Genomic DNA, 15,677 nt, shown 5'->3' on the forward strand with positions numbered 1-15,677 from the left:
GAGCTGGGGCTCCCGCTGTACCCCCTGCCCCTCAGGGAAAGCACAGCAGCTGGCTAGGCCAAGGAGCAGAGGGGGATGGGGAGAGAGGGTGGGAGCAGGGGGCCTGGGAACACCAGGCTGTTCTTCTCCCAGGCCTCTGCTTCCCCAGCCCCCCGCCTCTTCGACCTCAGCAGAGACTAATGGGCTTCGACCACGACCCCCTACATAATTCAGGAGGCCAAATGGAGGCTCTAGCCTGAGTCTGGGTCTCTTGGGAATGGCAGGGCAGGGCTGGGGAGGGGGAGAAATGGACTCCATCACTGCTCTCATGCAATAAAGATGACATGATGGTCTGGCTGAGACTGAAGCTGGGGGGGAGGAGGCTACAACCAGAAAGCCCATTGATGCCCAGGAAGAAAAGGCAGGTCCTGCTGCCTCCACAGCCCAGGGCTTGGCTGCTCCTTCCCCTCAAACCCATATGGGCACTGTTTCCAGCCCCCAGAGGTAAAGAGGAGCTCCCCAGAGGGGCAGGAGGGCCTGGCCAGCTGCCTTGGGACAGCTCAAAGTGTCAGGAAGCCATGGGCAGGACCAAAGCAAGCCAGCTGGCCTGAAGAGAGAAGTAGGATGGAGGATGAGAGGGAGAAGGAATCGGGGAGATAAGGAGGAAGAGGAAAGAGAGCAGGGCTGTCTGAGCATCCTTACCTAAACAAGGAGGCCTGATGAGGGCTGGCTTAGCCTCTTCCAGAAGGCCTAAAGCAATGGGGGGCTTCTCCCCTCCCAGGAAAGTCCAGTCCACACCAGGACAGGAAGGATGTTCTGGCCAATGTCAAGCCTTGATCTGCCTATCTGTACCTTGACCCCCTCTGTGCTTGCCAGGGGACAGGTGCAGGATGGGGAAGAAGTGCCCATCTGGTACCTTCCTACTTCATCTGATTCCTGGTGCTACCTATTCAGTTCTGCACTCAGCAGTTTACATCCTGCAGAGGCTTTTTAAATCATCAGCACCCTGACACCGTGATAGCCTGGGACAAAGCCCAGACCTCCTGCCCTAGTTCTGTCTGCCTCCTTCTGCCTGTACCAATCCAGGCTCCCATCACTGGCTTCCTCCAGGTCTGATGGATGCCCAGGGGGACTTGGTGCACAGATGCCTGGGGCCACAGGGATTCCTGCTGGCTCTAGGCCGAGGCTTTTCTCCTATGACCCTCTGATTGGGGACCATTTTGCATTTCACCTCCCAATGGGATCCTTCTCCCATTGCCTTTCCTTTAGAGCCCTCTGGATCTGGAATCCTGGTTGCACCTTTGTCGGTGCCAGCTATCCAGAAACCTCAGCCCTGCTCTGATCTAGGTTCTCCTTTCTCCTGGACCAGGTCATGTGGCCTTGGGATGCTGCCTTGGTTCCTTCCTACACAACCATCTTTCCTCACATGAATTCGTAGGTGCCAGGAAGGCAGAGGCAGCTGGGGTCCTCATGCCCATGTCTGCCTCTGTCCAGGTGCTGGATGTGCCTTCACAGGGCCCAACCTGTTGTTTCTTTTACTGCAGGAAGAGGGTTTGCTCCCTCCCCATCCTGCCCCAACCACTTCTCCACTGCCGTTACTATTTCTGGGGCTATGAGGGGAAAGAAACAAGGCAGATGGAGAGGAGCCAGGGATTCCGGGATGGCATCCTCATTCACCTACTAAAGACTTTCATTAAAAGGGGGCAGTGTGCCTGGGCCAGAGCAGCCTGGGCAGCAGAAGCAGATATCCCTTATGAGCATCCTGACCTCAACTCCCACCCCACCAAAGCAGGCCTCCACTAAAATACAAGATGTGCTATTGGTATACTGTTTCCCCCAATAGCCTGGCAGCTCCCTGAGGGCAGGGATGGCGTTTCTGCCTTTATCTTCAGTCCCTAGGCCAGTGCCTGAAAGCCAGAAACCACTAATACAGAAGTAGATCCAGGTGCAAGGAGAGGCAGCAGAGCAGAAGTCAAAACTCCCTCCCTGGGTGGGACAGATTGCCACTGGAAGTGGTGAGCTGCCTGTCCTAGTTTCAGGACACTGTCATGAGGATTCTTACTTCAATCCAGCCCCCATCCCACTACCCAGGCTATCTCCATCTCAAAGAGGCAGCTGGGAGGAAGGTGGGGGGACACAGCTCACCGTAGAATCCTAAAAGATGGATCCCCCTTGACTTCGCCTCTGGCATCTCTAGACCATCTCCCTGGCCCTGGCCTTTGCACCACGGCACTACTCTAAAGGTGTTGGTTGGTTTGGACTAAAAGGTACCCTTTCTTTTCCTGGCTGGGCAAAGTTGCCATTGTCCTCAAAGCACTCACGAGTGACAAGAAACATCCAGGGAGTGGAGGGAGCAGGAAGGAGAGAAAGTCCTCTCTGGGACGGCAGCAAGGATGAGGAGCTTGACTTCCATAGAAAACGGCTGGGAAACCTCTGAATCCAGTTTTCAAGGATACATTCCCCACACTGGCCCTCCAAGTTTCCAGGAAAATGTTCCTTCTGGGCAGTCAAAGGAATACCCCTCCTGCTGCCAATGGGGTGCTTGGCACCAGGTGGGCCACGGCTAGTGATGGTGTGTCGGCCTGACCTTCCCATTACGAGAATACTTAAGATTCCACAAGCCGTGTGCATTGACTTGGGATCAAGGAAGGCTTCCTGGCTCTGAAAGAAGGGCAGGAAGTCAGCCAGGATGGAGGACACCTTTGGCACAAGGAGCAGCCTGACAAAAGGAGAAGACCAGGGACCTGACTATGGCGAATAGGGTGCAACAGAAGACTCAAGAGCACAAGAATGACTTTGCCAGAATGACGGTGCCATACAGGAAGGATGGCTCGAAGGGAATAGGGTGCACATTCCAAAGGGGAGCCACTGCAATTGTCCAAGTAGGTGGGTATCAGGGCCAGGAAGACAGTGGGAGGGAAAAGGAGGCGTATGCAAGAGAAACTGGAGGGTGAGTAACAGACTGGGTATAAGAGGGGAGAGAGGGAGGAAGAAGAGCCAGGAAACAAAACCTCAAAGGGAATGATGAGGCAGAGGGAGGGTCTACAGAGGGGCAGAAATGAGCCAAGGAGAACCAACTGGGGTTCAGGGCACATGGAATGCCTGGCTGAGGAGCCTGGACACTGGGAAGGCTGACAGCTGAGAAGGAAGGAAGTGGGATTATCAGCATCAACAATGGCAGAGAGCAGAGGATGAAGCTAGACTTGAGGGACCCCAGACAGAGCAGTCAGTTAGGAATGCCACATGGCACAGGGCACTGAGCGTGGAGCCAGGAAGACCCAAATTCAATCCAGTCTGACACGTCCTGGCTAGGAGACTCTGGCTAGGTCATTTCACTGACTTGGACTCACGTTCCTCAACCGTAAAATGGAATACTGATAGTTCCCGCCTTGCAGGGCTTTGGTGAGGAACAAATGAGAGAACATTTGTGAAGCATTTAGCAGTGCCTGGCACACTGCGGGGCTTAATAGCCGCTTTTTTCTTCCCTCCGTCCCCCATCCCCAGCCCATATAGGTGTCTTTCTGACACACTGCCTTAAGCTCACTCCCCTCCACTAACAATTTTAAGCCTAAGTGCGAGACTTTCCACTGACCAATGGTCTGACGAGATCCGTCGGGATCCTCACCCTCACCCAATGTTAGCCAGGCCTGTCTGCCCACTGCTGGGCCTGGGACAACAGGGAAAGTTCAAAGACCCAGGCAAGAGAAGTGCAAGCAGGTTCTGTGGGAGAGGTTGATGGATGATGGTTCAAAGGTCCCGAGCTGGCCCCGGGAGGGACGAGGTCTAACATGGCTAAAAGGGGCGCAGAGAAGCCGGTGGAGGGCAAGGGGCAGACAAGAAGAATCGGGCTGTCAGCACGGACCCTGCGAGCCCCACTCTTAAGACTCAGAGCTGGAAAAGGTCTTCCTCCTCTGTGGAAGAGCTCAGGGACCTCTCTGAGACCTACAGGCCGGGTGAAAGATGGCAGGAAGGGGCAGGTGGCCTCAGAGAAGCTGGGGGGGGGGGGCAGGGCTCTGTCTCTCCCTTTCCAGCAGACCCCAGCTCTGGCACAACTTCTTCCTCCCCCAACAATACCATAATTCAGCCCCAGGCCCCTGGGCTGGCAGCTTTCTCTTCTGGAGATCCACAGCTGACTTACCGTACCAGCAGGAACTTGGGGGGAGGCCTGGGCTCAGACGAGCACAGGCAGGGGCAAAGGGGCTGAGGAAGTTCCACAGCGGCTGGCACAGACACACCGACCCGTCCCGCCCTCCCCATGACATGGACAATGAGCTGTGGGACAGAGATGCGGTGTTCCAGGTGGGAGTGGGATGGGGACAGTTGAGCTGGGATGACAAATGTGGACACTCCACCTGGGGCTTGGACCACAATGCCCGGGGACCAGGGCCCCAGCCCCCAAGAGGCCAGACCCCGGAATCCTCGTCTCTTGGCAGACAAAGCCTGACCTATGTTTAGCGTGCTGAGACACGGGAGGCCAGGGATGGGAAGAGGCGTCACAGAGGCTCTGTTCAGCCCAGTGTCAGGATGGGGGACGAGAAAGGCCTTGGGGGCTGAGGGAGAGGCCATCTGGGAGGGAGCAGGGAGTCCTGGGGAAAGGCTGGCCTGAGCCCACTGGACCTCGCTCTGGCCAGGCCTGGGGACAGACCGCTGGTCCTTAGGCCCCGCCATCTGGGCTCTGCTAATGGTTCTTTGACCCACGGGATCTCAGGCAGGCCCTTTACCCTTTTCTGTATATTGGGGCAGGCAAACTGTGTGGGCTGCCTCTCCCCAGGGCTGCAGGATGGGCCGGCTACCAAGGCTGGAGGCAGGAGCTTGGGAAGGTCCCCTCTCCAGGCCTGGCTCTGGGCTCAGCTCAATGAACTGCCAGCCCAGCTCCTGTCCTGGTCTAACCCCCTGACCCCTCGGGTGTTCGTACTTGCAGTGGGCGAGTCCACGGGAGTTAAGAGGAAGGAAGAAGTTAACACAAATGGGTGAGTGAGTGTAGACCCGGGGCTGCAGCAGGCGCCGGGGATGAAGTGGACAGTAAATGGAGTGACACACAGGCGAGGCGGCGTGGCGTGGCGTGGCGTGGGGGGCCATGGTCCGCACTCTTACCTCTGATCGGTGAGCCCCCTGGCCAGGTTATGTGGATGCAAATAAGATCAGAGAGAAGCATTAGTACAGAGAGGAATCAGGGTCCCTGAGGCAGGAGCGAGCCCCGGCCACTCAGAAAGGCAATTGGACTAAAGGAAGAGGAGGCTGAAATAAGACTGGTGGCCTGCGCCAGGCCAGCATCACAGCGAGAAGGGCAAGGGTGCAGGTGGTGGGAAGGACACCCACATTTCAGGGGTTTCCCCTCAGCTGAGGGGTCAAGCTTCCCCCTGCACTGGGGAAAAGGGTACCTGTGTGGAGGGACAGCCTGACAAAAGAAACAAAAAACATGTGGGGGACAATGGACAGGAAGTTCTGCAAGGCCTCAGCCTGGCACTGCCCTCTCCAGCCTTCCTCCCTCTCCTCCTCCTCCTCCTCCTCCTCCCCAGAGCTACTTGGCCTTTCACCATTTACTTTTCACCCTTGCTGACAGCCTCAGCTTCCTACACCACAGCCATGCTCATGGGAGGGGGAGGGAGGGGAAAGAGATATGGAGGAAGAGTGGAAGGTGGGGAGAAAGAAAAGAGAGGAGAGAGGGAAAGGAAGAGAGAGAAGAGAGAGAGAGAGAGAGGGAGAGACAGAGAGAGGGGGAGAGAGAGAGAGAGACAGAGAGAGAGAGAGAGACAGAGAGAGAGAGAGACAGAGAGATTGAGAGAGAGAAAGAGAGAAGGGGGAAAGAGAGGGAAAGAAGGGGGAGACAGAGAGAGAGAGAGAGAGGGAGAGATTGAGAGAGAGAGAGACAGAGAGAGAGAGAGAGACAGAGAGAGAGAGAGACAGAGAGATTGAGAGAGACAGAGAGAAGGGGGAAAGAGAGGGAAAGAAGGGAGAGACAGAGACAGAGAGAGAGAGGGAGAGATTGAGAGAGAGAGAGACAGAGACAGAGAGACAGAGAGAAGGGGGAGAGAGAGGGAAAGAAGGGGGAGACAGAGACAGAGAGAGAGGGAGAGATTGAGAGAGAGACAGAGACAGAGAGACAGAGAGAAGGGGGAGAGAGAGGGAAAGAAGGGGGAGACAGAGACAGAGAGAGAGGGAGAGATTGAGAGAGAGACAGAGAGAAGGGAGAGAGAGAGGGAGAGAGAAACAGAGAAAGAGAGAGAGAGGAGAGACAGATGAGAGAGGAGAGTCAAAGGAGAAAGTGAGAGTGAGGAGGAGAGAGAGGGGGGAGAGAGAATGTGTAGCTGCTCTGCTGGGATGCCCCCCATTGCTGCCTGCCCCCATTTGCTGGTTCTCTGCTCCCTGCGGGGGGTGGGGGGAGACACCTCTGGAGACTGGTGAACAGCCATGAAGCACTGGTTTAAGATCCTTTAAAGATTGACCAAGGGTTTCCCATTTTTAACGAGCGATGGGAGTGGAGTGAGGAGGGAAAGGGGAACCAAAGGACTAGGTTCCAGCTGCTGCTAGGCCACGGCGAGACTCCCCATCCCAGACCCACTGTCCTTGGGTGGGGGCTGGGCTCCCAGGGTGACGACCCCCTCTGTCAGCCATGACCTGGGAAGAAGGGCTGGGCACACCTGCAGCCCTGAAAGGTGGCTCCCAAGGGAGGCTCTAAACAAGGCCCCTGCTGGCCTGGCCTTGCCCTCCCCTCCGGCCATCCTCCCTACTCCTGACAGCCAAGTAACTGGCCTGGCCTTGCCCTCCAGCCCAGGGAGCATGGGACCGGCATCAGCAGAGGAAGCAACTGCCACCGAGCCCGCAGTCGAGATCCCACTGAACTGAGAGGTGGGGCTGGCAATGGCGCCCCCCCGCCTGGCTTCGGGAAAAGACAGACACAGTCTCCAAAGGAGAGGCATGAATGACAGGGAAGGGACGGGGAGATCAGAGGCCAAACGAGGCAGGACGGCAGGACTCCCCAACAAGATTTGTTCCACGGGGGCCTGGGCCGCCCTGGGAGATGGTGAGCTCCCTTCGTTGAAGGTGTCCAAATATCAGGGTTTCCCCATGGTCAGAGGCGTCCTGTGGTGGCCTGGGCTGCCATGGGAAGTGGTGAGCTCCCCTTCCTTGAAGGTCCACAAGCACAGGCTGGATGGGCGCTTTGCCCAGGGGCCGACTCCTAATGACTATAGACATCTTGGAGGACTCTTTCAGCTCTGAAATTCTTGGAATTGGAATTCTTGAAATTCTGGCCAGAAGGCAGAGGCAGAATGGTGTGAAGAGGGTCCTGCATTTGCAGTTAGGAGGCCTGAATTCAAATCCTGGCAAGTCCACTGGACTCCCCGCCCTGCCAATCTTGGGTGTCATGCCCTCTTCCGGGTGTTGGTTTCTGTGGAGGGCCAGAGCCCCCTCGGCTTCGCCTCCTATGGCCTAATGATCATGGGGGCCCGGAGGGAAGCCCTCCTCTCCAATGGGACGGCCGCACACATTTTAGGCCTGGAAACCTGCCCTGGGCACTGAGAGGGGGCAGAGTGGAAGGAGTCCCTTAAGAGTCCCTGCAGCCTCCAGCCCTCCTCGGCTCTTCCCGGGCCAGGCAACTGGAGCTGGAGGGAGGACAGCTGAGATCTAGGACACAGCTGGGGCTCGGGGCAAAGGTCAAGAAAGGCCCAGCCTCGCTGGCTGCAGCCCAAGCCAGACCCCACGGGGGAGACGGGGTAGCCCGGAGCAGCACGTTTTAGAACACATGCGGACAGGGCAGAGGGAAAAGGCCTGGGAGAGAAGGCTCGGGACGGAGGCCCGGCCTGTGGGCGACGGATGAGCCTCAGAGGGGCCGGGGGCTGACTTAGGCAGGGCAGCGGGTTGTGAGTCAGTGAGCTCTCCACCACTGGGAGGCTACAAGTCCTTGGGAGGCTGCAGTGTTGACCTCCTAGGACGGGTCGGGGGAGAGTCCTGGGGTCCCGCAGGGGCCCAGTCGGCCAGGGGAGACCAGGAGGGGAGCCCAGAGTTCGGCTGCTAATACTCCCACACGCAGAAGGGGGTGCCTCCAGAATTCAGCGAGGCCTGGCCAGGCGGTGTCTGCACTCCAAGGATGCGCAGCACCCCCCCATCCATGGGCCTTATTACAGGTGCCTTCATTAACTGCATTACAGCTGCCTCCATCTTGTTGAGTTTTAATTAAATTAAATGAGCGGACTCCTTCCTGGTGGCCCAGAGCCGTCTCAGGGCACGGCCGACCTCCCCAGCCTGCCAGGGAGGGAGGGAAAGCATGTTTCCCCCAACCCCCGACCCCTTCCCCAGGGTGGGAGGACCAAGTGAGCTCTCCTCCCCATCCGAGGTGCCAGTAGAGGCTTGGTCCTGGTCAGTGTCTGTCCATATGGAGCTGCTGGAAGGCTGGGCGAGAGCGGCTACTCCCTGACCTCTCCCAGGATGCTGAGCACATCCTCAGGGACGGGAGGCCTGCTCTGAGGAGGCTGGAGGCCACTGTCCATAGGGGCACTCATGGCCCCGAGCAGAGCCTACTCTGAAGGTGTCCGGCACACACACACGTACGCACCGGGGCCTGGGCCCTTCCAGGCAATCAGGAGGGCTTCCATGGGCTTCTGGCCTGGCCACACCACCTCAGAGGGGTCCCACGCTTCCGCCGGCCTCCCTCCTCACAGTGCAAGGGGAGGCTCTAACATGCGCCTGGCTTGACCGTCTGGGTGGAGAGTGGAGGCTGCGACACCATCCGGACTTCCTCTGGCCCTACCCGGCCCATGGACGTGGCAGGCCGACCCCTTCTTCGCTTCCTCTGCCGAGACGGCAGTATTACATGGGAGCAGACGCCATCCCAGCCCAGAGGCTCAGGGAAGGAGAAAAGGCTGCCACAGAGGGCTGACATTCCCTCAGCCCGGAGGCTGCTTAGGCTCCCCCACACTGGATCACCAGCCATTCCTCCAGGCACGGTCCTGGTGCAGCCGCGGGACCCGGCAGAGAGGGGACGCCTGTGACTTTGGGGCTTGGAGCTGCCTGCGGCCTGAGCTTCCTTCCATTCCACGCATGGAAGGATGGCCCAACCTCCCCTCCGGCCCAGTGCCCAGCCACCACTGGCCATCCTAGCAGGGAGGAGGCTGGCGGCAGCGCCCTGCCCAGGGACACACACACGACTTATGGGAGGCTCGTGGCAGAGGCCGCCAGGGGCAGCTCTGGGCAGGATAACAGCCCCGGGATTCACATACCTGAGCGGAGCTGCTTAATGCGGCCATTGCTGGAAGCTGGGTCCACGGGCAGGAAGTCCTTGAACCAGGAGATCTCAGGGTCGGGGTTGCCCCCTGCCGCACACAGCATGGTGGCCGTCCTGGCCTTCTCCACCACCTTCAGCTGAGGCCCCATGTCGATGGTGGGGAAGCCATGGGGCAGCTGATCCTCTGTGGGGTCAAAGCACAGACACCTGTGAGCACCTGCCCCGCCGCCATCGGGATCCCCGCGCTTGTCTGAGCTCGGGGAGGCCCGCTCCCCGCCCTCAAGGGCTCAGGCCAGAGGTGCTGGGGGAGGGGGGTTGGGAACTGGGCCAGAGGACACTTCTTTGAAAGCAAGCGCAGAGAACATAAGCTGACCATGAATGCGGCCTTTCCCTCCTGCCATTCTGTCCAAAGCCCACTTCGGCTCCCTCAGAGTCTAGAATGCCAGGTGGGGAGGGCCCGGGGGCAGAAATATCACCGAGTCTTCAGGGCTGGAAAAACCCATGCTGGGTGTCCGTGGGACAGCAGCCTTCCCCCATCCCGGAGTCTTGGGGGCCTGAGCTGGCTTGGCAGGATTGCCCACTGAATAGAGAGATGCCTTGGCTTGACTCCCAGAGCACTCCGGTTGGCTCCAGCGTAATGGCTCTCTCTGCTCTATCTGCCGTTTCTTTTCTGTCTTCTACCCCCCCACCCCCTGGCCAATGACGGGCACAAAAAAGCACCCCCCCAGCTTAGCCTTCTCTGACAGACGAGGAGACGGAGGCACCTCCTGCCCCGTCTAAACGGTCAAGCAACCCGCATGACTCTGTGCCCAGCTCAGGATGGGCCCCATCCTGTGACCCACCGAATTCCCAGCTACGCCTTGAAGTCCACTTCCAACAGCACCTCCTCCAGGAAGCCCTGCCCTCCCTGCCAAGGCACCTGCTTCCCCTATCAGGCCCCCACAGCTCGCCACCTTCTCCCAGCACACAGGGGCACCCATTTCTCCAAACTGCATTCCCTCCTCCCTGCCCACAGGGGGCACTCAGCAGGCAGGCTGGCCCGGCTTGAGCAGAGCCCATGCTATGCCTCCTGGTTGCCCAGAGGATTCCTGGGAGTCCCTGAGACCCCCCCTCTCCTGGCAAGGGCTAGCCCCCCACCCCCGCAGGGAAAGCTCCCCTGGAGCCATGCATCCGAGCGGAAGCCTTCCAGACTGATGGCATCAGCACTTATTGGAGCCGAGAGCACAAATTCAACGGGTCGATACCGCCGATGGAGGCTGAACGCCGGCACTGATGAAAAAGTTAGACCGACAGCAGCTAAGAACCCCCAGCCGCTGGGTTGAGACTTTGCTGGCGGCGATATGGCTGAACACCCCACACCCCTCCACCCCGCCCTCAAAAGCCCTGCCAGGGTTGGGGGATCCCTGCCGGTTCCTCCCTAACCCCCCACCCCCACCCCAGCGCCCAGGACAAGGCCTGCCTCTTCTGGGAAGCCCTCGGGGAGGGCTGCTGCTCCCCTGGGCAGGGACAATGCCAAAGGCCTTGGCACCAGGAGGGGGCAGGCTCCTGGCCTGCAGACCTAGCACTCAGCCTGTGTCCAGGAAGAAGCCAAAGATGCAGGAACTTCTGTAAGCTCTCCTCATCTCCAATCTCCATCTAAGAGGGGGAGGGACCCCCCGGGCAGGGACGGAGCCCCTTCCCCAGCACCCCGGCCTCTCGATCTACCCAGCACGGGGTTCCTCGCTGCTCCCTAGCTGGCCTCACCCTCGCTCTTTCACCGCTGGGTGCAGCCCCCATCATCTAGGCTACAAGCCTGCTGTGGCCACCCCCAAGCCCCTCTTTGGCTGCAGCATGAAAGGGGACAAAAGGAGGGGCTCACGGGCTGGGGGCACCCTTCTCTCTGGCCATCTCCTCCTCCTTCAGCCAGAGCCAGGATGCCCCCTGCCAGAGTTCTGTAGGGAAAGCTGGGCATGTTTTGGAGCCAGTTCGGCTGGTTTGGGGGGTGGGAGGGTCCCACCTCAGACACTCTGGGATTCTGGGGGCCTCAGAATCTTGCACATAGCCCATGCGCTGCTCCCCACAAAGCTGGCGCCGTTCTGGCCCCTCCCAAAGATTGCCCTGCCAAGCTCCTTCCAGAGCTGCCAGCGCTGCCTGGCCTAGCTGAGTCACGGCATCCCCACCCCCGGCTCCCTCAGAGGCCCGACAGAGGCCACGAGGCCCGAGTCTTCCCAAGGCCGGGGAGAGGGAGGCGCGGTGCTGCTGTGTCCAGTCGGGGCTGCGAGGGCGCTGTCGGCTCCTAAGTGGACAGAGGCTGGCCTCGGGACCGGGGCACCCGCTCCCTCCTCTTAGAGCCTCCGTGTCAGGACAGCCAACCCTGCACACCTTCTCCCCAGGTCCCTGGAGGCACCGCCCACCCATTGGCCTCCCAGTGGGGCTACCCGTGACCCCGGGCAGGCCCCTGGGCCTGTCCCAAGGCCTCAGTTTCTCTGGCTGGGTCCTCAGGGGCTTAATAACCTCTCGGGTCCCTCTCCAAGATCTGGTTCTCTGTGGCTCCACGGTCCAGGCAGCATCTCCCCCGGGCCAGGGCGGCCCACACTCAGCTTGAAGTAGAGCAGGCTGAGCCTGGCCCCTGGAGGTCGAGCCGGCCCCAAACACTGGGCCATGAGGTCAAGAGAGCCAGGCCCGATGGGGGGCCGCATCTGTCCTGATCTTTTGCCAGGAGGCCCCAGTTCAAGGACAGAGAAGCATCGCCCAGAACCCCTGATGGCCGTTAGCTTTCTGGGATTCTCCCTCGTCTGCCTGCACTCCCAGGCAGCTGTGTCATGGTGGCCCAGTCCAGCGGGGTGTCCTCGAGCTGGTCCGAGGCAGGGCCACGGAGGCTCTCCCACACCCACTGGGCTCTCTGGAGTGGTGGCCCAAGCCCCTCCCCCAGCCATCTCCCTGTCTCGGGCTCTGGGCTGAGTGGACAGGAGAGTTGGGCCCTGGAGGGATGACAGGCCTCAGTTTCCTCCTGTCTGATGAGGGAGGCTGGCAGGAGCTGCTGGGGGAGGGGAGCCTCCGGAAGAGGCTGCGAGCCCGGGCGCAGAGAGCTCGCCTGCCCACCCGCTGCCCACTCCTCGCTCTCCCTAGCAAAGCAGGCACCGAGACCAGCCTAATTAAGCTGCTGAGTGCGGGCGCCATGGCGACGGGAATCACACAGACAGCGGCGGGTCCTCTCCTCCTCCTTCAGGAGATGCCCAGGGAGCTGCCAGGTTCAGGAAGCCCCAATCTGTCCCTGTAGGAGGGCCGGGCACAGGGAAGCCCAAAAGCTGGCTCTGCCAGGCCCAACCATGTGCAGCTCCATGCCTGGGCACCTCCGGGAGGGGAGGGCCGGGGGCACAGGCGGGATAGGAGACAGGAGGAGGGAGAAACCAAGGACATTCCCAAAGGCCTGCCGAACCCCATTTTACAGCAGAGGAAACGGGGGCCCATAGCTCTAAACCTGGAAGGGACCTCAGAGGCTTAGCGACTCGTCCAGGGCCATCTGAGCAGTGGGCAGCCCAGCCGGGTCTCTTCAGGGCCCCTCTGCAATCTAGGCATCAAGGGCCCGCCTCACGGGTCCGGCCTCCCTCAGGGGCACTATATGGCCACATATGGGGCCCCAAGCACATCCCAGAAAGCAGGAGAGAGACCCAAGGGGGCGAGGCCAAAGGACACTCATCTTCTGGACCCTCCTGGACCACGTGAGCCCCAGTTACCCCAGGGGAGAGAAAGGGAGACCATGAGGGGGGAGCAGGGAGGAAAAGGGAGAGGCAGAAAGAAGAAAGGGAAAGAGAGATGGAGAGAAGAAAGAGGGAAGACAAGAAATGGGATAAACTGAGGCAGGGAGGACAACAGACTGAGGCAGTCGTCTGGAATAGTGGCTAGAGCACTGGTCTAGGCACCAGAAAGGCCTGAGTTCTAATCCAGCCTCAAATACTATGTGAACCCAGGCACGTTCCTCAGCCCCTCTGCCTCAGGGTCCCCACCTGTCAAATGGGGACTGTGACAGCTCCCCCCTTCCAGGGCTGCTGTGCATCTAGAGAGCGTCAGTCAGGCACTCTGCACACACTGGTCCGTGCCCGTTAGCCAGTAACCCAGGGGTGGAGGGACTCTGAGGCCAGACTCTGGCCCCAAATTCAGCGCTATCACCCACGTAACCCACAGCAGAGCCAGAATGGCCCACGGCCAGCCCCTACTCGGAGCCCACTCCTCACACGAGGAGGCCCTTTTGCTGGCCTCCACCCTCGGGAGCCTCGTGTCTCCACCCCACAGTACTGCCCCAATCTTCCACGGCCTCCACCGTCCTCGCCGGTCCTTCCCAGCACGGCTGCCCCCCTCAGGGCACCCCCAGCTGCCAGGAAGGAGGCCAGGGCTCCCCGAAGGATGTGCCCGTGCCCATTCCAGCCGCTGGGGAGGGCGCGGAGCTCTGGGGTGCAGGAGGTCTCCCTCTGGGGTATCCCTAGCACATGGCAGAGGAGGAGGAAGCGGCCCAACCCAACCATCTGCTCTCGTAATTCAATCCTCTGGCAATTAGCTGCCGCTCTCAATCTCATTAAGACACTGAGCCTCGTAAACAGAAATCCCAGGCCAGCCAGGCCGCTGCCCGTCCTTCAGTCACATGGGCCCGTTCATGCAAAATTCAGAATGAGCAGTAAAGGTGGCACCGGGCCCGCGGGCCTGGCACAGCAGTGCCCACTCACCCTTCCAGCCTCACCCCTGAATTTCAGAGGGGGATACTGAGGCACAGATCGAGAAAGGGAGTGGTCCCAAGCACACACCGGGCTGGGAGTGGCCAGGGGCTGAGGGAGGCACCGGATCGGGGAGGGGCGGCCTGACCGCTAGGCCCGCCGCCCAACTTCTCTGACTTGGAACAAGCCATTTAACCTGTTTGCCTCAGCTTCCTCATCTGAGAGATGGGACGACCACAGCCGCCAGACTGGGCACGCAGGAAAGGAAGGAAGGTGCCCGAGGTCACGCAGAGCTGGAATCCGAGCCAGGAGCCGGGGCCTTGGTCCCATCAGGTGTGAGGACGAGCTCGGGGCCAGCAGAGGGCCCCAGGCCTGGCCACGGGCACCCAGCCCAGATGAGGCTTGTCTAGACCACCCAGGTGTCCGCCGGGGCCATCTTCCCATTCTCCTCCAGGCTTTCCCACTGCCCAGCTCAAGCCCATCTGGTTACCATGGAGACGGTGGGAGAGGGAATGAGAGAAGAAAAGCGAAGGCGCCTGAAGGGGAGAAAGCAAGCAAGGCGCCCCCCCCCCCCCATGGCCTAGGCTGGGGCCAGACACCAGACTGTTCCTACCAGGAAGCCCCCCTGATTTCCTGCCAGGGTTTGCTTCTCACCCATTTTATTGGGGGGGGGGGACACACATCTTGCCCATCCCCCAGCCTGCACTGAGCTGATCTAAGATGATTGGCAGGGATACCCCATATCTGTAGCTGCCAGGGGGTGCAGGGACCCCAGAGCCCTGACCCTGAGGAGGGCTCCCATGAACCTTGTCCTGGGACCCTCTGCCTCCTCCAGCTGGCTTCACGGGGTGCCCCTTTCCCTTCCTCGAGTCCACCTGTGCCTGGCACTGGGGAGTGGTTTTTGGCCTTGTGCCCAGGCCCTGCCCTCTCCTGGAATCCCAGAGCCCCCGCTTGGTCCTCCTCCTCGGGGCTCTGGGGGGAGGGGCCGTTCAGCACCAGGAGGGGGGTTGGGGGAGGCCGAGCTCACACAAACAAACAGATGGAGACAGAGTGGGGGCCTCCGCCGCGTCTGTCGGGGTGACCTCCTCACCCATGTGTTTACCAGCCGCCTGAGCCGTGTGCACACCCGCACCCACACACGCAGACGGCACGGGCTGGAGCCCCCCCCTCCCCTCCACCACCCAGGCGGCAGCGGCCCATCTTCCACTCGTCAAACCTGGCATCTTAAAAGGCTGTTTTGTTTTCTAATCGAGAGCTGTTGGGCTCAGCCTGAAGATGGATGACGAGGGGAGGGGGCTTCACGCAGCTCCCCTCGCCCACCTGGCATTCAAGGCCTCTCCCTTGGGTGGGGGGTCCCGGTCCACTCACGCTTGCCTCCCACCAAGGCCAACATTCACCCCTTTTCTACAGATGGAGAAGTCAAGGCTCTGGGCTGCTCCCCTGAGCCAGACCTTGGTGGCCACAAGGCTAGGCAGCTGCCATGGGGAGCTCCAGGGCCTCTCGGAGGCTCAGCCTCCGGCCTCTCAAAGCCCGAAGCCTTTCCTGGCCCATCGGCCATCCACCCGGGCCCCCATCTTCTCAGGGGGGCAGCATGTGGCCCCCACAGGCCTCAAATTTCACCTCCTCCATTTGGGCCCCTCACTCTGGCCCCAGATCTGTAGTGAATCCTGACTATGTCCAGGAGACCCAGTGGAGAGATGCAGCTCCCTTCCGGGAGTTTGCCACGCCCCATCGGAGGAGGAGGTGCCATGGTGTGCGCAGCAGCATAGAGGGCCAATGCCGGCGAC

The 15,677-nt window shown here is 60.3% G+C and overlaps 1 protein-coding gene across 13 annotated transcripts in view; it reads right to left on the reverse strand.

The window, feature by feature from the left end:
* Positions 1-15,677, reverse strand: part of PTPRF (protein tyrosine phosphatase receptor type F) — a 75,923-nt gene that overhangs the window by 41,596 nt on the left and 18,650 nt on the right. For all 13 annotated transcript variants that reach the window (XM_056815287.1, XM_056815288.1, XM_056815292.1 and 10 more), the window contains one exon: positions 9,198-9,386. In XM_056815287.1, coding sequence (XP_056671265.1) covers positions 9,198-9,386 — 189 coding nt within the window. The remainder of the gene's footprint in view (positions 1-9,197; positions 9,387-15,677) is intronic.

Source organism: Monodelphis domestica, chromosome 2, assembly GCF_027887165.1.
Source record: "Monodelphis domestica isolate mMonDom1 chromosome 2, mMonDom1.pri, whole genome shotgun sequence".
Classification (NCBI taxonomy): domain Eukaryota; kingdom Metazoa; phylum Chordata; class Mammalia; order Didelphimorphia; family Didelphidae; genus Monodelphis; species Monodelphis domestica.